The sequence below is a fragment of the Loxodonta africana genome, chromosome 14 (genome assembly GCF_030014295.1).
Source record: "Loxodonta africana isolate mLoxAfr1 chromosome 14, mLoxAfr1.hap2, whole genome shotgun sequence".
Lineage (NCBI taxonomy): Eukaryota > Metazoa > Chordata > Mammalia > Proboscidea > Elephantidae > Loxodonta > Loxodonta africana.
Window position 1 is genome coordinate 31734160 of NC_087355.1, and position 24510 is coordinate 31758669.

At 41.5% G+C, this 24510-nt stretch overlaps 1 protein-coding gene across 1 annotated transcript in view; it reads right to left on the bottom strand.

The window, feature by feature from the left end:
- Positions 1-24510, bottom strand: part of ZNF704 (zinc finger protein 704) — a 289533-nt gene that overhangs the window by 59477 nt on the left and 205546 nt on the right. The window contains exon 3 of the mRNA XM_064267867.1: positions 543-646. Within this exon, the coding sequence (XP_064123937.1) occupies positions 543-646 (104 nt within the window). The remainder of the gene's footprint in view (positions 1-542; positions 647-24510) is intronic.

Here is a 24510-nt window from a genome sequence, read left to right on the forward strand (position 1 = left end):
CTGACATATGGTAAGTATTATGATAAATAGTCTTTTTCTACAAAGAGGTTATACACTACCTGGGACACTGTTTTTCAATGATGTATTCAAACCATCTAGAATGGTACCTGATGAATATATCACTTAATGAATGAAAGAATAGATGAAATAATTCTACTTGATTAAGGAGTTTGGGATATTGTTTTTTAAAAAACATTTATAAATTTTAATCTTCTGAGTTCTTTGATCTCTACTTACCTTCCCAATCAAACAGAAATAATGCTAGGGAAAATAACTTCATTAGACTGATCTTACTGCAGAGATGTATTCTGGAAAGGCAGAAAATATGTGATGGAGCTCAATAAACATGAATGGATGTATGAATGAGCTACAGTGGGGTCTCTGGGAAGATGCAGAGGAGGCTGATGGCTCTGGGGTTTCCACTTCTGCCACATTTCCCCTTGATTCTTTTTAATGGATGAGGATGAAATATTCATTGTGTTTGATAGGAATAGATCCCTCAAAGACAGGCCCTTCCCCAAAGCCCCATACGCCACGCTTACCATTTGGCCGCACTGGAGGACTTCGAACCAAAGGGCTGGTTGACAAGCTGGTTAATACCATTGCTGCTGTCACCTTGTCCATGTCCAATTCTTCTGAAGATTTCCTATAAGATGGGAAGGGACAGTGTTAACTATGCTCACTCTGTATCTACTGTTCCACATGCTACTGCCTATGTTTACTTCTGTAACTTATCTGCATGAAAATCCAGTATTTGTTAGCTTTATCTTATAGCTGAGGAAGCTGAAGCCAAAGAGGTTAAATGATTTGGTCAAAGTCACACAGCATTAGGAAGAGAAAGATTCATTCATGTAATAACTATTTATTAACAGTGTACTAATGGGCTAGACTCTGTTCTAGACATGGGTGATAAGGTAGTAAATACAGACAAGGTTTCTTTTTTTTTCTTTTAAATTTTTTAGTGTGCTTTATGTGAAAATTTACAGAGCAAGGTAGTTTCGCATTCAGTAGTTTGTACATAAAGTGTTCCATCACATTAGTTGCATTCTCCACAATGTGTCAGCACTCTCCCCAACACAGACAAGGTTTCTGCTTTCATGCAGCTTATAGACTAGTGGAGAGAGAAGCACAGTTATCAGTAAACACAAGGGAACCAAATAATTTGATAGTGACAAGTGTTATATGAAGGGTACAAACAGGTTGATGTGACAGGGAGTCTTGGTGGGCTGCATTTAAGGTGGCCAGGAATTTTCTCTGAGGAGATGACACGGAACGAGATGTGGAAAGAGGGGAGGCCTCAGTCATCATGAGCCAGAGAGACATATTCCAAGCAGAAGAAACAGTACATGTAAAAGGCATGTCATCGGGAATGAGCTTGGGATGTTTGAAGAACAGACCAAAAAGTGTGAGAAGTGGAGAGGGATGCACAGCTGGTCATATGGGGTCCTATAACAGTGATGACTTTATTCTAAGGGAAACAAGAAGTCACTGGAAGGCTTTAGGCAGGCCTACTGACATAAGAGTTGGAATCAACTTGACAGCAACGAGTTTGGTTTGGTGACATAATACTTTTTAAAAAGTTACCTGAGCTGCTGTATGGTGAACAGGTTTTAGGGAAAGAAGATTGATTATAAACAAGGAGTCCAGAAAAATGGTGGCTGGGACTAGGGACAGTGAAAAGTGAACTGGCAGGACCGGCTGATGCACTGGGTATGGGAGATGAGCAAAAAGGAGAAATCAAGGATGATGCCCAGATTTTTGGCTTAAGCAATAACTAGGAGCCAATTTCTGAGATGGGAGAGACTGGAGTAGAAATGTAATTCGGGATGTTTAAACTCCAGTGCTCTTTTCATTGCACCTTAGTAGGTGAAATACAGATTGCAGAAGTAGTTACCACGTTGTTAAAGTGAAGAGCCACTGGCAATCATTCATCGAGATGAAGAGGTTGCTCTAGTTCATTAATTTTACTTAGTTAACCAGACTAAGGATTCATAATGATAATGATGGTAGTTAACTCCAGTCAGCTTGTTTGAGCTTATTCCAATAAAGAAGCTAAAATTGAGTGGTAAAAATTTACGTAGTACAGTGACATCAGATCGACCGTGCCACCTACTGAGAGATGAACCCTCTCAAATTAGGGACCAGCTGAGGGAGCATAACAGAGGATTAATAAGCCATAACCACAAAATGAATTGTCACTTTGACAAACGTGGCTTTCACTCACAGGTGTGCTGAATACTTTGTAAAAGCAACGAGCTCTTAGGGATAAAAACTTCACAGAATTGCTTCACAACACAGTGGAAAAGAGGTTCCTAAACTGGAGAAAGATCAGATGGTGCCCAATGTTTTGGGACTACTCAATTAAGTTCACCCTGAAGTTATAAAAATTATTACAAGTTAGCGCTCCAGTGTCCACCATGATGCTAATTTTTAACCATGTCTCTGCCAGAGAAAATACCACGCCATTGCAAAGCAGTTTACTCTTTCTATCCAAGGTACTGAAAAATGGAGATGTTTGAAATTCTCTTCTATAATTCTTCTCAAGGCACTTTATGTTCTTTCTCAGCAAATTATTTCATCAATAGACAAATTACTTGTTTCAAAGACTGGCAATTAAAAGTACTCCTATAACTCTGTAGAAGTTTTCAAGGCAATTTCATATACTTAGGGGGAAAACTGCTCATTCATTTGGCATACTGTATAAAGCCTTTACAATACCCACAATGTACAAGATCCCAGTACTCAGTAAGGTGATGCCAGGTTCTTACAGAAACAATGCCCCTTGAAACAGCACCTTGATGTAATTTTGAGTGTTTTGTTGGTTCAATCTCCCCACGTAGTCATGGTCACATGCGGAAGGAGTAACGTGGGGACCTCGGAGGAGAAATGCTTGGGTAGATACTTGGGTATGGAGAAAAAGAAAGACCGTGGGGGCCTAGGAGTTCCTCTGGCTGTCTGCCCTCCCCAATGCCCAGCTGCTAGGATTATTCCACACCAGCATGGGGGACACCTGAGCAGGCCACTTCCATCATCTCTTCCAAGGTTGGATTGCAGGAGCTGCTGACTTCTCTTTCCGACTGTCTTCTGTTTTTCTCTTATTAACAAAAGATTTAAGACCCAAGATAAGAGGCTCACGCACCTGGCACAGGGAAATGGCATGACTTCTTATGGAGAATGTCTCCCCACCCCAGGCCCTGATTCCTAGAGGGAGTTTCTATACAATCATACCTTCTTCTTCTTCTATATTTTGGTCTCAGGGGGTTTTGAAAAGAGGAATAAACATTCATCTAATCAGAGTGTTTTCATATTTGGGTTACCTTTAAGTCTCCCATTGGCACTGCAGGTTACTAACAACAACAACAAAAAAGAATACATTGCTAATAACTCAGTTAATAACCTGCGTTTCTCAGGGAGTATTTTATCATGCTACATGAAACATTACTGGATAATATGGCCTTGTGCTGAGTTGTGTTTTTGTTTTTATCTTTGTTTAATTTCTTCTGGTACAGTACTATCTAATTACTGATTAATTGGTGCTGCAAATTCAAATCCTTATAATTAAACATGAACAGATGAGACACAAAGTAGAATTTGCTACACTTTGTAGAATCTGCTGCAAAGGTCTTCTGGTAGGTTTAGAGTTGCTAAGACATAAAAAAAAAAGTGACATTAAGCGGTCTCTCTTAATTGAAAATTGAGTCTTCTGTGGAAAACCTTATCAATCACACATTTGCAAAAGGCTAAGACCTTTTTAAATCAATCTTTCCTTCCAGACTAGCATGAGTATTATAGAACTTGATTATATTTAGAATTACTTCATAAATACCATATTTTTATGCAAAGAATCCGCACCTTCTATATTTGTTTGCCAATTGTGCGCTCCCCCTGTGATGTATTTTCATAAGCACTGCTGCTATGCCAATTACTTTTTACAAGTTGCTGTAAAAAAATTAGCATAGCACGCTTATACCTCTCAGGGTAAGGGCACAGTTGGCAAACAAATGTAGAAGGCGCATGTTATTCCCGTAAAAATATGGTAATAGTAATTGTTGGTTTATCACCTTATACACTCTGTATGTGATTTGGCCCTCAAGTTGATCTAGCTTTGACGGATAAAAAGGATTTCAAGATGGGAGAATCCAAGTCCTTGGCTTGCTAGGAAATTGCTCAGGGGTCCTACATGGAAAGAGGTATTGGGAAAAGTGGGTAGACAGACTCTGGGCCAGATCACAGGGCCCTCTGTGCCAGGCTAAGTGGTTTGTCATACTCTTGTAAGCAAAGAGAAGCCATTGAACATTCACGAAACTGGGAGACATGATTAATCTGTATTTTAGAAACGTGTCAAAATGGAAAATGTAATGGGGAAGGGAAGAAAATAAGGGCAGAGTATTCAGTTATTTTTGTAGTAAAGTCTCAATTCAAACCCAAAGTATTAGGCTGAGAGAACTCTCCCTCTATGAACAGATATTATTCATTCTATGAGTACAGAACCTCTGTGATATTTACTAAGCATGGGCTCTGGACCTCTCTCTGGGTAGAGGTGGTAAGGGTTATAGTTAAGAGTTCAGGTTCTGGAGTGAGGTAGATAACCCTGGTTCAAATCCACACTCTGTCATTTACTAGCTGTGTGACCTTAGATAAATTACTTAACCTCTCTGAGTGTCTGTTTCCTCTTCTATAAAAGGAAAATAGACATAGGTTTGTTAAGAGGATTAGTAACCTTTTCAGGCCCAGAGGTATATATATAGCTACCACTTACTCTGGACCTCTGGGGTTCATTGGGAAGCTGTTGTCCCACTGACAGTATGTGCTGCTGGCAGGCAGGGCCCTATATAACAGTTTGAAATGAAAAAACAAAACAAACAACAAAAAAGTATGTGCCACAAATTACTGTTTTTACAGGGTATTGTATGAGGTGGTGGTGCTAAATCATTGAATTTTGGTAGGAAAAACATGAATTTTGAAAAAAAATTTTATTTGGTACACACGTACCTTTGGACTGTAGGGATAGAACTTGTGTTCACAAGGAGTATGTATATGTACCTCTGGACTCCAAGAGTATGATTTGTGGAATAATGAGACATAAAACAAAAACCATACTACCTAATGAAAATTCAGACACACTCAATGATTCAGCATGCCCTCCATTACTGAAAACACATAAAACCCCTTGCCATCGAGTCGATTCTGACTCAAATGATCTTATAGGACAGAGTAGTATTGCCCCACGGGGTTTCCAAGAAGCAGCTGGTGGATTTGAACTGCTGACTTTTTGATTAGTAGCCATAGCTCTGAACCACCCAAAAACCCATGACCATCGAGTCGATTCTGACTCATAGCGACCCTATAGGATGGAGTAGAACTGTCCCATCGAGTTTCCGAAGAGCACCTGGTGGATTCGAACTGCTGACCTTTTGGTTAGCAGCCATAGCACTTAACCGCTATGCTACCAGGATTTCCACTGTGCCACTAGCACTCTGAAAACACACTGTATTAACAAAAAAAGGAAAAAAATAATTGGGTCATTAAAGGGTTAAATGAGAAACTCTACGTGAATACCAGCAGAGTCTCGCCCATAGTAAAGTTTCCACGGATGTTAGCTATTAACCTTCAAATTCATGACGTGATAGCATACAACTCTCACAAAAAAGTATTAGATTACTTGTCCTTGTTACTCAGCACCAGCACTAGCAGTTGTTGCATTTCCTTTTTCTTTTCCTTTTTGTTTTTTTTTTGGAGGAGGTGTTATTTTTTCAAAAAGAGCAAAACTGTTGTTATAACTTCATGAAAGTTAGTTTGTAAGAGGTGGCACTGGCACAGAGAGAAGCAGCTGTTGGGTCACTCACTGGAGCTTCAAGCTAGTGTTCTGGCAAAGATCCAGCTCATTACATCACATGTCTTTAGGACTATACCCACTTCTCATTTCATTGACACAGTAGGTTCCAAAGACCAGGTCATTATGCAAAAATTGGCATTATGCAAAAATGGAAAATGACCAATCAGATCACAAAATGGAGGATGACTACATCATTACATAACTATCAAATTGCATCATTACGTAACTGCCAAGCCACTGAAAATCATGGCCCAGACAAGACGACACATAACTTTAACCATCACAGCCAGTGTTACTCTTGCCTAGCACCCTGGAGTTTGTTACTGCCAGACATATGTCATTAACATGCAAAATAGTCAAATAGAAGATTTTTTTACTATTGTCATAAGCGCAAAACGCTGGATAATGAGATAGTTGATAAGTGAGGAGTAGGTGTATTCACAAATAGCCAAAGCCTACAGCACCCTTTAGATTTTCATGTTTAAGAGTTTAGGCTTTCAATACTCACTTTTGGAGCACTTGCTATGTGCCTGGGGCTATGCTTGATACTGGGAATACTGTACAGTCTCAAAGAAAATCTGGTGGAGTCTCTGCTCTCCGGAGCTTTAGCCTAGTAAAGTTACTAGTTACTACTGAATCAATTCCAACTCATGGGACCCGATGTGTGTCAGAGTGGAACTGTGATCCGTAGGGCTTTCAATGGCTGATTTTTTTTCAGAAATTGATCACCAGGCCTTTTTTCTCAGGTGCTTCTGGGCGGAATCCAAGCTTTTGGTTAACAACTGAGCATGTTAACTGTCTGTACCACCTAGGGACTCCAGTCTAATGGACAATTGGGCCTCATTCAAACACACACAAATAATGTAAAATGATACAAGGGATACATGCTAGGAAAGAGTGTTATGTGATTTGATGAGGACCTACCTAATCAATCCTTGCTAAAGGGAGATCTGTGTTGCGGCTCGAAGCAAGAATAGGCATTTCCTAGCTGAGAGGGTGGAAAAGCTTCTAGGCACTGGAACAGCCCAGGAAAAGGCCCACCTTGAAAAGGAACTGAAGGGCTGAGGCTCGGAAGCCTGGAGAGGAGACAGCCTGGGTAGGGCCTTAGAAGTTGTATATGGGTTTTAGTCCTTATCTGAAAGGCACTGGGAAGCACTGACGTGTTTCAAGCATAGTGGGGTTAAGCTGGGGCGATGCTATCAGATTTGCTTTTCAAAAAGCTCTCGCTGGCTGCTGGGTAGAGACTGAGTTTCTCGGGTTTGACAACCGATCTTTTTATCTGAGGAGTTGATTGCTGGATGATTGCTACAGCAGGTTGCAGAATGACATCATCTGGGACATGAGGAGGCAATCAGCAGCATGTGAGCAGGTTCAGTGACACAGCTCCCAGGCCCGTGTCTCAAGCGTGGGGAGGCTGGCCTGCCCTGAGTGCTCAGCCGGGGCTGGTGCTTACAAGGCCAGCTATTGTTCGGGCTGCAAGAAGCCTTTTTCTTCTTGAGTCACTTCTTGCCTGAATGCCTTGTGCTTGGAGGGGGCATACAAACATGGTCTCCTCTGGCTACCCCCACCAGCTAAGAGAGAATTATTTTATACCCTGGAGAGCCATAAATGACATTTATCTGCAATTAAAGTGCTATAGTAACAAATGGAACTAAAAATGAAAAACACATTCCTTAGATTAGCACTAATCCAGTTCCTTAGCAACTACAGAAATCTGCTGTCTAGACCAAGTTCAATCACTTTTTAAGACTGTGATAATCTTAAAACAAGGAAAAAAGTCTCAAAATCAAAACTTCTCTGCTAGAAAGACCACAGTAACCATTCTGTCTGGGAATTCTGGAAAAACTTTTACTAAGAGTTTGGAAAACCGGATTGAGTAACTGTTACATGTAATTAAGCCCCAAAGCTTGATTTCATAGCGTAGTGGTTAAGAGCTATGGCTGCTAACCAAAAGGTTGGCAGTTGGAATCCATCAGGTGCTCCTTGGAAACTCTATGGGGCAGTTCTACTCTGTTCTATAGGGTCTTATGAGTCGGAATTGACTCGATGGCAACACTTTTTTTGTTTTATAGCAAAAATTGTGTTAACTCTTCTAATTTAATTTTAGCTATTGTTTCTTTTAAGGCTTTGTTACTGATTAAATTGTGTCCCCCCCCCATAATATGTGTCAACTTGGCTAGGTCATAGTTCCCAGTATTGTAATGACTGTCTACCATTTTGTCATCTGATGTGATTTCCCTGTGTTGTAAATTCTATCACTATGATGGAATGAGATGGATTAGCGGCAGTTGTATTGATGAGATCTACAAGATTAGATAGTGTCTTAAGCCAATCTCTTTTTAAGATATAAAAGAGAGAAGCAAGCAGAGAGACATGGGAGCCTCATACCACTAAGAAAGCAGCACTGGGAGCAAAGTGTGTTCCTTTGGACCTGAGGTTCCTGCGCAGAGAAGCTCCTAGACTACCGGAAGATTGATGAGGACTTTCCTCCAGAATCGACAGAGTCTTCCACTGGTGGCCTGAATTTGGGCTTCTAGCCTACTAGACTGTAAGAGAATAAACATCTGTTTGTTAAAGCCATCCATTTGTGATATTTCTGTTATAGCAACACTAGATGACCAAGACAGGCTGTAAGAAAGATTAGGGAGCTGCCTATTGCAATTAAGTGTCTAGTGTGCATGACCAAACAGGGCAACCAAGATGGAAAATTAGAACAAATAGACCCACTTTTGTAAGGCAACATAGGCCAGTCTTTCTCAAACAACCTGTGGTAAAAGATCATTTTTATGAACTTTCGAATCTCTTGTAAAAATACAATAAAAAATGGTCAATGGATGTTGCATCAATGTCAAATTGTTATACAGATTTCTAAACTTCATACTTTCAATTTCTGTGTCTACTTCATCATGGACAGGTGACAAAGAGTTTGCAGGCTAGCACTGGCCCATGGACCACACTTTCAGTAGCATTTCACTTTGCCTGAAAAGACAACATTCTATCCTGTCCCTCTTTCTCCCACTCACTATTCTGCTCCTCTTGGACCCTCCCACTGACTTCTCTCCCAGACTTTGTTGCTCTTCCAACTTTCACAAGTCCTTACCTTCTCCCCATTTACTCTACTGAGCTCTCCCTGAGGATAACTCCTCCTTTCATTGGAGTGACTCACCCTGACACTCCCACTCAGGTCAGGAGAGGGTGTTGGCCTTTTCCTTGCTGCCCCAAGGAGACCATTCCTCTTTACTCTTACACAAAAACTCCTGGCCCTCAATGGAATAGAATTAAGAGTCCAGAAATAAACCCATACACTTGTGGTCAACAGATTTTTAACAAAGGTGCTAAGTCCATTCAATGGGGATTTCTACATGCAAAAGAATGAAGCTGGACTCATCACTCATACTATATATGAAAATTAACTCAAAATGGATCAAAGACTTAGAAGAAAACACTGGGGAATGGTTTGGGATCTAGTTTTTGATAATGGATGTGACACCAAAAGGACGAGCAATAGAAGACAAAACAGATAAATTGGACTTCAACAAAATGAAAAACTTTTGTGCACCAAAGGATTTTATCAACAAGGTGAAGAGATAACTTACAGGATGGGAGAAAATATTTGGGAATCAAGTATTGGATAAGAGTTTAATATCCAAAATATAAAAAGACCTACCACCACACATTGTCACTTTGTCACACTGTGGTGGCTTGCATGTTGCTATGATGCTGAATGTTATGCAACTAATATTTCAAATACCAGCAGCATTGCCCATGGTGGACAGATCTGATCAGAGCTTCTAGACTAAGACAGTGTAGGAAGAAAATCCTGGAAATCTACTCCCAAAAATTAGCCAATGAAAATCCTATGGGTCACAACAGAATATTGTCCAATATAGTGCTGGAAGATGAGCTCCCTTGACTGGAAGGCACTTAAAACATACCGTGGCAGTAACAATAGACTCAAGCATACCAATCAATGATTGTGAAGATGGCACAGGCCTGGGCAACGTTTTGTTCTGTAGTACATGTGGTCGCCGTGAGTTGGAGCCAATTTGACAGCAGCTTTTAACAACAACATAATTCAACAACAAGAAGGCAAACAACCCAGTTCAAAATGGGCAAAGGACTTGAATAGACATTTCATCAAAGAAGACGTACAAGTGGCCAATAAGCACATGAAAAGATATTCGACATCATTAGGGAAATGCAAATCAAAACCACACTGAGTTACCACTTCACCCCCACTGGGAAGGCTGTTATCAGAAAACCAGAAAAAAAAGCAAGTATTGGTGAGGATGTGGAGAAACTGGAGCCCTCATCCATTGTTGGTCGGATTGTAAAATGGTGTAGTCCCTGTGAAAAACAGTTTGGCGGTTCCTCAAAAAGTTAAATGTAGAACTACCATAAAAAATATGATCCAACAATTCCACTCCAAGGAATATACCCAAAATAATTGAAAGCAGGAGTGCAAACAGATACTTGTACATCAATGTTGATTGCACCATTATTCACAATAGCCAAAAGATGGAAACAACTTAAATGTCCTTCAGTAGATAAATGTGGTACCTACAGCCAATGGAATATTATTCAGCCATAAAGAGAAAGGAAGTACTGATAACGCTTCTATAAGGATGAACCTTGAAAACATCATGCTGAGTGAAATCAGTCAGTCACAAAAGGACAAATATTGTATGACCCCGTGTATATGAAATAGCTAGAATAGGCAAATGCATAGAGACCAAAGTTTATTAGTGGGTACCAGGGGTGGGAGGGAGTGAGAAAGGGGGCGTTAATGCTCACCAGGCACTGAGTTTCTGTTAAGGGTAATAGAAAAAGCTGGAGATGCTTGGTGGTGATGGTTGTACAACATGGGGAAGGTAATTAATGCCACTGAATTGCACATGTAAAAGAATGTTGGAATGGGAAGTGTTTTATTTATATATTTTTACCACCATAAAACAAACAAACAAAAACAAAACTCCTGGTTCTTTGAGGCTCAGACCATGCAGTTACATTGCTACCTTTCTGTTTCAGGCATCAACTCCATCCCTACGTCTGCAAGCCCCTACCCTCATATTCATCAAATACTTTGGCACATGGATTACAATTTTATTTTTATCCTACCTGGAAATATGATTCTAGGAGATGCATCAAAAGCATCCAGCATCCTAGCTTTTTATAATTTCTGTTCTCTTAGCCCCAACAACATTCAGCAGAGTGCTGAACTTGAGAGGAAAGGCACTGCAGTCAGATAGACTGTGGCTTAATCCCTAGCACCACCATTTACCATTGAATGATTTTAGGAAAATCTTGTAAAGCTTCACATACCTCATCTGTAAATGGGAAAGACAATACCTTCCTCAAAGGTTTGGGAGAAATTAAAGGCAATAATATATGTAAAATATCTGGCATATATGAATCACTTAATAAACGGTAATTATTATTGAATCCCTGGGTGGCACAAACGGTGAAGTACTGGACTACTAGCTAAGATGGTGGTGGTTTGAACCCAGAAGACGAGCCTGGCGATCAGCTTCCAAAAGGTTACAGCCTTGAAAACCCAACAGAGCAGTTCTACTCTGCACACATGGGGTTGCTATGAGTTGGCTGATGGCAACCAACAACATTGTTGTTCCAGGCAGTGTTTCATTCTGTTGTATACAGGGTCCATGTGAGTTGGAACTGACTCAATGGCACCTAACAACAAGATAGGTGAGTTTAAACAAAAAAACAAAATAAAACAACCCACTGCTGTCGAAGCTTATTTCAGTGAACTCTTAGATTAAAACTCTGGATCTTACAGAAAAAAGTATTTATAGGTGAAAATAATATGAAAACTGGAATTTGCTTTAATATTCTATAGCTTTCAATGCCTCCAACTCCAAAAGTGTGAGTGGGGGGTGATGGGATGAAATAAGATGGGCAAAACGTTGACAATTGTTGAAGCTAGACAATTTCTTCTACTTTTGCCTGTATTTGAAATTCCCATAATAAAAATTAAAAACACCGCCACAACAAGAACGGCAAACCTGAGTTTGGGCCATGACCTGTTACTGCTCTACCCTAACTTTGAGGTCCCTTCTTCTTCTAGCTCTCACAGCCGCTCAGTTCACTGCTCCTGTGTGTCCATCTTCCAGACCCAGCCTGTCTCTTGAATCCTCCCTGTTTCCCAGGCCACCAGCTTGCTGCTGTTTACTTCTTTCCTACCAGTCAGGAAAAATCCTGGCTGGTTACCTGCACTCTTCTTTCATCAGCATCCCGAAATCCCTGGCCTTCCTAGCCTTTTCCTTCATGTGCCCTTTACTCTCCCACTCTTGCGCAGCCAAGTGCTCATGGAAAACATCAAAAGACTGCTGACTGGATGCATCCTCACCTAGTCCTTCACCTTGTGTTGGTCAGCATCCTCTTCCAGTTCCTTCCAGAATTATTCTATATCTTCAGCTTTCTCTTCAAGACTCAACCCCTGCCAGCCCAAACATTACATACTCTTACCTCTTACTCTATGGAGAAAATGGAGGCCTCTGGGCCTGGCCTTCCTCACACTTTGCCTCCCCTCTTCATTCTCACAGGTATGTTAAAGTGTTGCTTTTCCTCTTTGAAGCTGCCACCTCCACCTATGCTGTCTTCGTCCTCCTCCAATAAGACCTTGTCCTACCTCTCTTTCTCCTGTTTGCACTAGCTCTTTCTCCTCAGTTTACTAATATGCTTAAGTTTCTTTCCCCTCACCTGAACTTTGGTACACTAAGCAGGAACGACCAGAAAGAAGTTAGGGGCAGAGTCCTGAGAGTGGTTACAGAATACAAAACAGAGTTTTTACAAAAGGGTCAGGTTAACAGCACCAAAGGAAGTAGAGAGATGAAGCCAGATAAGGACAGACAGGGGTTTACTGGAATTGGCACCAAAAAAGTTGGCAGAGACTTTAGCAGGAATGGAAGCTGGACTGCTGTGGGTTGAGGAGTGAATGGGAAACAGGAGATGAGAAATTGGAGGCAGTGATTGTAAACGACCCTAAAGAAGGTTGGCCGTGAAGGGAAGGACAGTGTAGTTCCTTGAGGGAGTTAGAGTGTTGTTTGTTTTTTCCTCAGATGAAAGGAACTCTAACCAAAACCAAACACGTTGCCATCGAGTTGATTCCACCTCATGGTGATCCCATGTGTGACAGAGTAGAATTGTTCCATAGGGTTTTCTTGGCTGTAACTATTAAGTAAGCAGGCTGCCAGGCCTTTCTTCTGCAGTGCCAGAAGAACCACCAAACTTTAAGTTAGTAAATGAGCTCAAACCATTTGTGCCATCCAGGGACCGCAAAGGAACTCTAGCATATTTAAATGCTGATAGCAAAGAGCAGGTAGAGATGCAGAGGCTGAAGATACAGGAGAGAAGGGATAATCAACGGACGCAGTCTTTACAGAGGCAGCATAAAGTAGAATCTTGGGCTCAGATGGAATCGGCTTTAGACAAAAGGAGCTTATTAGCTTATAACTGGAGTGAAGAGAACAAACATGGCCTGGGTGCAGGCATATCTGTAGGTGTGGGTTTTATGATAACATTTCTTCCCGGAGGTCTCTGCTTTTATTGTTTCCTCAGAAGCAGATAAGTTTCTCCGTGGGGAAGTGGGCAAGGGGACTTTGGAGTCCTGAAGGGTTGAAATCACTATCAGGGGTAATAGGAGAGAAAACTGAGTGGGACACCAAAAGCTTGTCAGCGGCAGTGAGGGCTCAGCTGAGGCTGGAAACCTTGCAGCTGTAGTGATGGGCACAGAGGGAGGTCTGATGGCTGTGCCCAGAAGCCTGGAAGCAGGAGCATGTGAGGGCTGACTGCTGAACTAATACCATGCTATCAGGGGGGTTCAATGAATAAGAACCCTAAAAAGCAGAAGGTAGTGGTAAAAATACATTTGGAGGGATAGCAGTGCGTTCTTGGCTGGATCAGGAAGTAAGTGAAGGTGAGAGGGGCCTGAAAGATGGGGGAGCAAACGGAGAGAGATTTAATCTTGAAGCAGTCAAGAAACAGGTATGAGCCAAACAAAACCATGCCCATTGCCATCGAGTCAATTTCAACTCATAGCAATCCTATAGGACAGGGTAGAACTCCCCCATAGGGTTTCCAAGGAGTGGCTGGTAGATTCGAACTGCCAACCTTTTGGTTAGCAGCTGAACTCTTAACAACTATGCCACCAGGGCTCCAAGAAACAAGTGTAATGGAATTAAAAGAAAGATCTAGAAGGACAAGCAGTTATGAGCAGGAGAGGGATACTGGAGATGAAGATTTCATATACAGAAGAATTCTGGGAGATAGCAAGGGGCAAGCGGTGGCCGCAGTAGTAGAGGTGGTCACTGGACCACAGATGGAGAGGCTGGCTATTGGATGGTCACTGATGTCATCCAGGACAGTGGCAGAACCTGAGGCGGAGAAGGAAACTGTGCTGGGATAGTTCAAGCCTTTATCTTTAACAAAGTGTGAGGGTGACCAGGATGCCAGCAGAGTCAAGAACGGGTAGAAGTAGAACAAGCCTCAGAGAAGCAGAGGATTAGCACAAGAGCGGAGGGCTTAGGAAAGAGCAGTAGAGAAATGGAACCTCGCTTTCTTAGGTGGTTCCTCACTGCCTTCAGGATAAGGTTCAAACTCCTCTGCAGGAAACACCTGGCCCTCTGGGATCCAGTATCTCCCTCTCTGCCCCCTGCTGTTTCAGCACAAATACACTGTACTGTGGCTCTCCCAATGCTGGCAGTTTTCCACAGGAAGACGCGCTTGCTACCCTCCATCCACCACCACCACCTTCTGTGGCGTCCACTCCAAGCATGGTGATCCCATGAGTGTCAGAATAGAACTGTGCTCCACGGGGTTTCCAACGGCTGATTTTTTTTTGGAAGTAGAGTGCCAGGCCTTTCTTCTGAGGCACCTCTGGGTGGACCCCACCCTCCAACCTTTCAGTTAGCAACCAAGCATGCTTACCATTTTAACCATCTACAAACTGTGCACAAACTATGCCCCCTGCTTGAACATGCTTCCTCCTCTTCCCTACCTGAATTTTATTCACTCTTCCATAATCAGTTCACTCTCACTCCTGGGATGCCTCCTTACGCCCTCCAAGGTGTGTCCCATGCACTTACTCTGCTGTCTGGATTGCTTATGCTCCCTCCTTGTCTCCCCTGCAGATCAGGTCTGAGTCCTGCATCTCTGTATTCCCACGTCTAGCACGAAACCTTGCTCAGGGTAAGTTCTTCCTAAATGTTTTTTGGACAAATAAGCATTAAATAATGAAGGTGACAGGGAGAAGAACAGAAAGCAAACCTGAAAAACTTCTCTTGCAGCTGTTCTCTGCTCTAGGTTTCTCAGCTTATTAGACCTGGTAGTTTCCTCAGTTTTTCTTGTGGGAAACCATTCCTCAAAAATTCAGCTATTAAATAAATCATTCCCATGACTATTTTTTTACTGGCCCTAAAATATGTTGGCCTGTCTATGCAAAATTGATTTTATTCCAGCGTCTGTGATAATTCTTCTCTATTCACAAAGGCTCACAGACCAATCAGTGAACTCTAGAATGTCAGCAATAACATTATTAAATAATAAGTTTCAAATCCCCTGAAAACAATTCTGTGTCATTAGCTGGATTTCTTGATGTGAGCAGGCTGAGAAGCACAGCTCAGGGAAGAATCGTGAACATCCCTAGACGGCCTTTTTGCTTTGTAGGTTTGCCGCTTTTGATTACAGCCAACATATTCTCCCGGGGGTCACGGGAGGGCCTTAAATCCATGCAGCTTTCTCTTCAACACAAAGCCTAGTGTGCACACGTAAGTGCCCTCTTGTGGGACAGTACGTGACGAAAAAAGACCAGAGGGAACATGCCAAATTTGTGAAGTGCCTTTGATAGTGTATTTGTGTGTGTGTATGTGATAACGTGTGTCTGCGTCCTGTGTGTATGCGAGTATCTGTGCACATATCTGTGTGACTGTGTGTCTTTCTCTATGTCTGTGTCTATATGGGTCTTGCTGTGTCTATTGTGTGCCGTTGAGTTGATTCCAACTCATAGGGATCCTATGTGACAGGGTAGAACTGCCCCATGGGGTTTCTTAGGCTAGAATCTTTACGGGAGCAGATTGCCAGGTCTTTTCTCCTGTGGAGCAGCTGGGCAGGTTTGAACCACTGACCTTTTGGTTAGCAGCAGAGCATTTAACTGCTGTGCCACCAGGGTTCCTGTATGTGTCTGTATCTGCGTATTCTGTGTGTGTGTGCGTGTGTCTCTATGCATGGCGGAGGAAATGAAAGGAGTTGGGGGTGACTGTGCCCTGAACCTTGTCTCCTGCCCAGCGGTGGGGAACCTCTTTCTTCCTGGCTGTCTGGGATGGCAAAGTCCCTGCTTCTCTCTGTCCCACTAAGCATCTGCCTACTGCTCGGCAACAGGCAAAGCAAGGTCGTCAAACTGTCTGGAAGTGGCTGGGCTGTATCTGGCCAGGCGGCTGTCTGTCCAGGCAGTCCGCCAGTCAGTTCCAGAGTCTTGGGGAGTAACCTGATGTGATTACAGGGGCGGTGAGCCCAGGCTAATGGGGCTGACGTACTCTGTGTCATTTGGGGAGTATGTAGGTTAACAGTCCGCCTGATAAATGTTCAGAGTTATCCTCAAGGAGAAAACTGTAATCAAAACTGCATCTCTCTCTTACATTGCTGTCCAAGTCAGGTCATTCCAGATGTACTGGTGAGGTTAATTACGTTATGGCTCGGAGGCCTCAAGTCCATTTTAAACCTCAGTAATGTAAAGAACTGCCAGCTACATTTTATGGTGATAATAGCTATTTCATGAAGGCAGTTATTTCACAAGGATTTGTTGGAGAAAACAAATTCGGTGTTTTCTGCTTTGCCAATGCAAGAAAAATAAGGTGATTTTCTCCCTAAATTAAAAAAAAAAAAAGGCTAAAGAACATTTTATTTCTGCTGTGTCTCTTACCTGCAATAGTGACATTATCATGCTGGCAGCAGACCCAAGCATGGGCTAGGAGTTACAGTTATATCTGTTTTCTTTTTTTGGTCCCAAGCCAACAGGCTTTTTCTCAGGAGCAAGAAGGGGAGATGCCTCACCCTCCCTTAAGACACTATAGAGACAGCACCGCAGTCATATTGCAAAGATCTGAAGGCAAGGCCCTGCTCTCCAGGAGTGGCCACTCAAGTTGGGCAGAGGAGAACTGTTAGATGAGGGTCAGATGGGTTAATTCACACACATGCTCTAGGCTACAACGGAATTTGGAACTTTTTACTGTATCTTTTAATTTTGGCTTATTTCATGTTCAAACTGTCTGGGACCTACTTGCAGATCTTAGCCACTTCTGGATACATCCATGGTGGGCCTGACGCCTCCATTGTTTTATGCTATGAAGAGGCGGACGAACTGGAAAGTGATGTAAACTGAGCTGATCCCCTTTAAACCTCTTAATATGGTTAAGAGCTTGGCTGCTAACCAAAAGGTCAGCGGTTCAAACCTACTAGCTGCTCCATGGGAAAAAAGATGTGGCACTCTGCTTCCATAAAGATTTACAGCTTAGGAAACCCTATGGGACGGTTCTACTCTGTCACATGGGGTCAGAATTGACTGGACAGCAAACTGCTTAATGAACAAGGAAGACAGAAAAGAGGAATTGATGCATTCCAACTGTGGTGTGGATGAAGAATATTAAATGTACCAGGGACTGTCAAAAGAACAAACAAATCAGTTTTAGAAGAAATACAACCAGAATGTTCCTTAGAAGCAAGGACGGTTTGAGATGCTGAATGGTTTATTTTGGACATATCATTAGGAAAGACCAGTTGCTAGAAAAGGTCTTCATTCTTTGTGACTGGTGGGTCAACAAAAATGAAGGAAACCCCCAATGAAATGAATTGACATAATGACCACAACAATGGACTCAAACATACAAATGATCATGAAGATGGCTTAGATCAGGCAACGTTTTGTTCTTTTACACATAAAGTCACTATGAGTTGGAGCTAACTCAATGGCAACTAACAACAAGCTGCTTAAATTCTGGTATTGAGCTTTAAAAAAATACAGCAATTTAAATAACTACATCTTCTGCCTGGGGTCTTAAAAGCTTGCAAGCAGCCATCCAAGGTACAACAGTTGGTCTCTATTCACCTGGAACAGGAGAGGAAGAAGGAGAGTAAGGAATAGGAGGAGGATATGGAACGTGTGGCTAATTGGCTCCATGAACAACTGCTTCCTTTGCCATGAGACCAGAACTGGATGGTGTCTGGCTACCATTACTGAACATTTTGATCAAGGATTCCATAGAAGAATCCTGATCAAAAGAGGGAAAATACAGAATAGAATTTCAAATTCTCATGGACTCCAGACTTCCTGGAGCCATAAAAGTTGGATGAACCCCTAAAACTGTTGTGCTGAGATAATCTTTAAACCCTAAACCAAAAATAAACCCTGAAATATTCTTAAAACCAAAAAATACTAACTAGTAAAAAATGTCTGCCTTGAGCATTATGCTCTTTTAAGAACTATCTATATGGGATGGAATTGACGACAGCAACTCAAAAGATTACATAGGAATCTTAGGGGGCAGTGAGTTTATGTTAAGGGGGACGAACCTTGGAGGGCAGTGAATTTTTAATGTGGGAAGAACTCAGAAAAGGGGAGGTAAGAACGGTTACACAACTTGAAGAATGTAATCAGCGTCACTAAACAGTACATGCAGAAACTGTTGAATTGGGGTATGTTTTGCTGTATATATTCTCAACAACAACAAAATAAAATTATATATAAAAGATTATATCTTTCTAATAATATATAAAATTTTTTTTTTTTTAGCTAATATTTATTGAGCATTCATGATGCTACACACTTTAAGTAGAACACTTTAAGTTGCTACAAGCAGCTTGATATTACTGCCCCGTTTTACAAATGAGGACACTGTGGTAACCTTCTAAGTCAGTCAGACCTGCTCTAGTCCAGTGGTCCAATGGGGTATTCATACCACACATAACTGTTATTTCCATAACTGTCTATATTACCTTGTTTTAATTTAAGACATATATATTTATATAACTGGAAACCCTGGTGGCAGAGTGGTTAAGCACTACAGCTGCTAAACAAAAGGTCAGCAGTTCGAATCCACCAGGTACTCCTTGGAAACTCTATGGGCAGTTCTACTCTGCCCTATAGGGTTGCTATGAGTCAGAATCAACATGGCAGCAGCTTTTTTTTTTTTAAATGTATAATTGAATATATATATGGATATATATATAAACTCATTTTTGATTTCCCATTTTATTTTTCCTGTACTACAAAAAGAAAAAAAAAAAAGGAGCCCTGGTGGGGTAGTGGTTAAGAGTGCAACTGCAGTTCAAATCCACTAGCTGCTTCTTGGAAACTGTATGGGCAGTTCTACTCTGTCCTATAGGGTCACTGTGAGTTGGAACCGACTCGATAGCACTCAACAACAACATTAAAAATTACCTTATGATGAAAATCATCCCTTTTATAAAAATGGGTGATTCCATATTAATGAGAATACAACATAAAAATCAAGCTGACAAAAAAATGGATTAAATTATGGGCCTACTATTCATATTACAAAGCAGTGTTTTGCTTTCAAAAGGATTCTCTATGGGTTTTCTTTAAATACAATTCTTATAACATGCTTAAAATGTTTACAACTATTAATATTTTAATTCAACTCATATACCCAAACTGCAACCCTTACACCAATACCTGTTTTACGCTGTTTGGTCGAACCATATGAAATTACTGATAGTAAATTTTTTTAATCTACCACAATTTCATATGGCTCAACATGATGTTTGCACTTACTCTGATGTTATTCTTTAGTTCCACAGGCTAGAAGCGAACCACTTTATCCTCATATTAAGTCAGTTGTCTCAGGTCAATGAGCCAGACAATGGTTCTGTTTCCTAGGGTGGGTACTGTGAGCAATTCTATTTCTGGAGCTGCCTTTTATTGGGAATAATGTACTATTAACATAATACAAGCTTGCCTCAATTTAATAATACCTACTATGTGCCAAGTATTGCTTTAGGCAGAATTCCTTGCCCCACAACTTGTCAGCAATCTATAGAAGGCATTTGGAATGTCCAGGTGCTTGGAAATGAGTGGAGCATTCTATATCGCCCTCTGGATGATTCTCATACATCTACAACATTACTAAACTTCTGCTTCCTGGGTTCTTTTGTTTATATTTTAACCATATTACATAGGGTTGCTATGAGTCAGAATCGACTGGAGGGCACTTGGTTTTTTTTGGTTACTGATACATGTTTCCATCAATTCCAACAGTTACTGTGTGACAACAAATCAATTTGGACTTTCAGTGTATGTATCATTCTTTAAATTTGTTCATAACAACGAACATATCAAACCAAAAACAAAACCCATTGCCATCTGATTCCAACTCAGAGCAACCCTATAGGACAAAGTGGAACTGCCCCATAGGGTTTCCAAGGAGTGGCTGGTGGATTCCAACTGCCAACCTTTGATTAGCAGCCAAGCTCTCTAACCACTGGGACATCAGGGCTCCCAACAACAAACATAAGCATTATGAAATCAAATTACATATTTAGCCTCCTATACTCTGTGCACAAGACTTCAGAAAGGAACATGACTTCTGCAAAGGAATAAGAAGACGAATCTGATATAGTCAGGAAGACAATGCAAAGGTTACTGCTGGGCATAACAACAGATCAGTAACACGGGTGGGTGGCTACCAGCCAGGGCATATCCAGTTTCCTGTAAGAAGAGGTGGAAGAATACAGGTTAGTAACGCCAAACACGGCTTAGGCTAAAGCCAAGTGCAGTCTACAGTTCAGGAAAAGCAAAGCTTCGAGACTATTATTTCACATCTCTTTTAAAAACAATATAAATGGCTTATAAGCCTAGGATGCTGAAATTAATATTTAATGTAAAAAGCATCGCTAAAAATGATTATATAGCTATCAGGTGTAAATAGCAATTTCCACCTCTGTTGGTAATTTTTCACTCGTTTAGGTTGTCACCCTAGTGTAGCATCGGATTATAATAGCATGTTGATTAAACTGTGTTGGAATTACCATTCACTGTATCTATCAATTCTATGCTATTATGAAGTTCTAAATATTTCATAGGCAAATAAGGCTCTATTAGTCAACAGCGCAGTGGTCACCTATCTGTCTTCTTCCCTTTTTTCTTCCTTAATCATCAGGAAGGCTTAGGAAATTGCCTTTCCACATACTTGAAACGAACCCATGAGTTTATGATAGGGAATTAAACAAGCATACTGACTACAGAGTCTGGATTTATTTGAAATTTGACGGGAAAATAATTCAATTAGAATGATTATAAAAATATGGAGGAAAAAAGGCATTTTAAGTATGACCTGTCACTAACTTCATTAACATTTCTTTTTGCATTCTGTGTGTCATTTCTAGAAAGGTTCCACTAGCATAGCAGAAATTAGCATCTGCTTTCCTTTGTAAAAAAAAAAAAAGTTTTTTTTTTTTTTTTCCTTTTTAGGAAGGTAAAACTCGTAAAAGTTCAGAGAGGCAGTAATAACTGCTGTGTCAGTTTGAGTCCTCCAAGAAGCAGACACCAAGATGGGACTGGCTGTGCAAGAGAATTTCTGGGGAAGAAGCCCGTGGAGAGCAATGGGGATGGAGGTTGAGAAGGCAGGGAGAGCTGGCAGCTGCCATGCTGGTCTGATGCCTGTCAGAAAGGACCAAGGAAAGGAAGGATTGCATGGGAAGTAATTCCGCAAGGCAGTTATGAGAAAGTGTCAGCCTGAGCTGATGGGGAGTTCTGAGCAACGCTGCCCCCTAGAGGAGCCCAGTGTGGGCTAAATGGCCTGGCTAGGATACTGCCACTGCACCACGTTACTGGTGGAAGCAGCCCCAGGGAAGCATGGCCTTGGTGGATACCTCAGATCTGAAGGTAGGGCAGCTCTTGAAGAGGCTCCGTTGAAGAGCCCTGAGTGGTATGCACTCCCATGCCCACCACAAGTGCTAGTCCTTTTTGGTGATAATGCAATTTAACAAGGGATCTCATTTCTTTCAGAACAAGTTCAAAAATCTCCAGGCTGGAGACTTTCACCAGATACAGCCTGTGAGAACCAGCACTCTGTCTCTGTGTTCTTCCTTACCAGGCCTGGGTGATCCTTGCTCTCATGGTGCAGAGGATTAAGACGGTCAAGTTAAGTGAAGCATCTAGAAGACTACCTGTTTCCAGAACTGTTTAAGGACCACTGCCAATATTTGCAAAAGAGGTACCTTGAGTATAGTCCTATCTGGTCAGACCAATAGTGGAATATACCTCATTAAATACATCATAATAATTAACGTTTATACACCATTTAGTATGTGCCAAGCACTGTTATAAATCTTGACATTCGTTAACTCAGTTAAACCTCACATTCAATGTTTGAGGTCAATACTGTTATTATCCCCATTTTCAGGGATGAGGAAACTGAGATACAGAGAGGTAAAGAAAGTGTCAGAGCTTGGGTTCCTGCCCAGGCAATTGGGCATCAAAGTATGTGTTTTTACCCACTATGCTAGGGAAGGAGGTTGGCATGAATTAGGCCAGTGAATAGGGTGTGAGACACACGAGTTGCAGTTTGGCCTAGGGCACTAGTTCCCCTGGGAGGCTGGAATACCACCAAGCTGAGATCAGTGACACAGATTGTATAAAATGGGTCAGGATGGCAGCAGGTAGACTTGGCAGGCACAGAATCCCGCACCTTGGGTAACACAACTCTTCCCAACACCACCCCGGTGGTTCCTAATGTACTTCCTGCCACAATTCAAATTAGTTTGGGAGTTGTGCATGCTCTAACCTTTTAGTGATAGGTGTTAGAGACTGTGGTTCAGCGTCAGTAGGGAAGATAGTGGTTGACAAAGGTCCCCATGGTGGTGATGGTTTTGATAGTAGCAGCAGTGGCAACAGAGGTGAATGAATAGTGGCACCCTTACAGATATTGTGGTTAATGGTTTCTTTTGTGTGTGTGTGTGTCACATTAAGCAAGAATAGAGAAACCCACTATAAACAGCAGGTCAGGTGTAAACTTTGTATCAGGAAAGAAACATGCATATATCATACATGTAAAATTTTGTATGTCATTTCAGTGAGTTGGTGGATCCCCTGATTTTGATCCGTAGCCTCCAGCAAGTTAGAAACTCACTATTTTAAAGAAACTTAAGATAGAACCTGTGCCACCTAAAATATATAACCTGTCTTTAAATGGCCCTGTGCTAAAGGGCAGACAGAATACCAATCGGATTGTTTTATAAGAAAGGTCTCCAGGGGATCGTGGAAAGCACCAATTATTGTCAGATTTTTTTTTACCTTCTATGCTAGGAAACCCTGGTGGCGTAGTGGTTAAGCGCTATGGCTGCTAATCAAAAGGTCAGCAGTTCGAATCCAGCAGGCACTCCTTGAAAACTCTACAGAGCAGTTCTACTCTGTCCTATTAGGATACTATGAGTCAGAATCGACTCAATGGCAGTGGGTTTGGTTTTTTTGGTTCATGCTAGTGAAATTAAAAGGAGTGAGGTCATAGAACACTAAGCAAAGGATATGATTTCTGCAACAGCAAATTATATCCGATTCATTTATTATAATTCTTTGAAGAGATAAATATGCACGTGGATAAAGCGGAACCAGCGAAGGTAATGGCTCACAGCACCATCAACACTGTGGTTATCTGTAACTGCTGAGAGAAGTCTCTAGCAGGCTAGAATACACTTGGCTCTGGATCCAATTGTGAGAGGAAGTACACTGAAGGTGATCTCTTCAGTCTTTAAAAATGCCTTTAACGAGGATGTGGAGAAACTGAAACTCTGGTGCATTACTGGTGAGAATGTAAAATGGCGCAGCTGCTGTGGAAAATAGTTTGGCAGTTCCCCAAAAGGTTAAATATAGAATTACCATATGACACAGCAATTCCACTCCTAGGTATATACTCAAAAGAATTGAAAGCAGGGACTCAAACATATACTTGTTCGCCAGTGTTCACCGCAGCATTATTCACAACGGCCAAAAGGTGGAAACAGCCCAAGTGTCCATCAACCGATGGATGGATAAATAGAATGTGGCATAAATGTACAACGGAATATTATTCATCCATAAAAAGGACTGAAGTTCTAATAGATGCTACAATGTGGATGAACCTTGAAAACATTACGCTGAGTGAAATAAGGCACAAAAGGACAAATATTGTACGGCGACAGAAAGTAGATTAGAGGTCACTAGGGGCTGTGGGGAGGGGAGAATAGGGAGCTGTTGCTTTTTAATGGGTACAGAGTTTCTATCTGGAGTGATGACAAGTTTTGGAACTAGATGGTGGTGATGGATGCACAGCATGGTGAATGTAATTAATGACACTGAATTTACACTTCAAAATGGCTAAGTGGAAAATGTTATATGTATTTACTACAATCCAAAAAAAAGAGGCTTTCACAAGACTCCATCTTATGGACTACTTAAAAAACAAAAATAGAGTTACCATGGAATTGAGGGAGTTTTGTCACAGAGAAATCAGTTTAGAGATACAGAGAAAAAAAAAAAAAAAGAGCAGAAATGAATGGGCACTTCTCTGGATGGAATCACACAGAACAACCAGGTTCCTATGAAACTGCTGCCTAGGAGCCTTTTATAAATGAGCTGGAGAAGGAGGGTACTGAAGGAATTCTGGGTC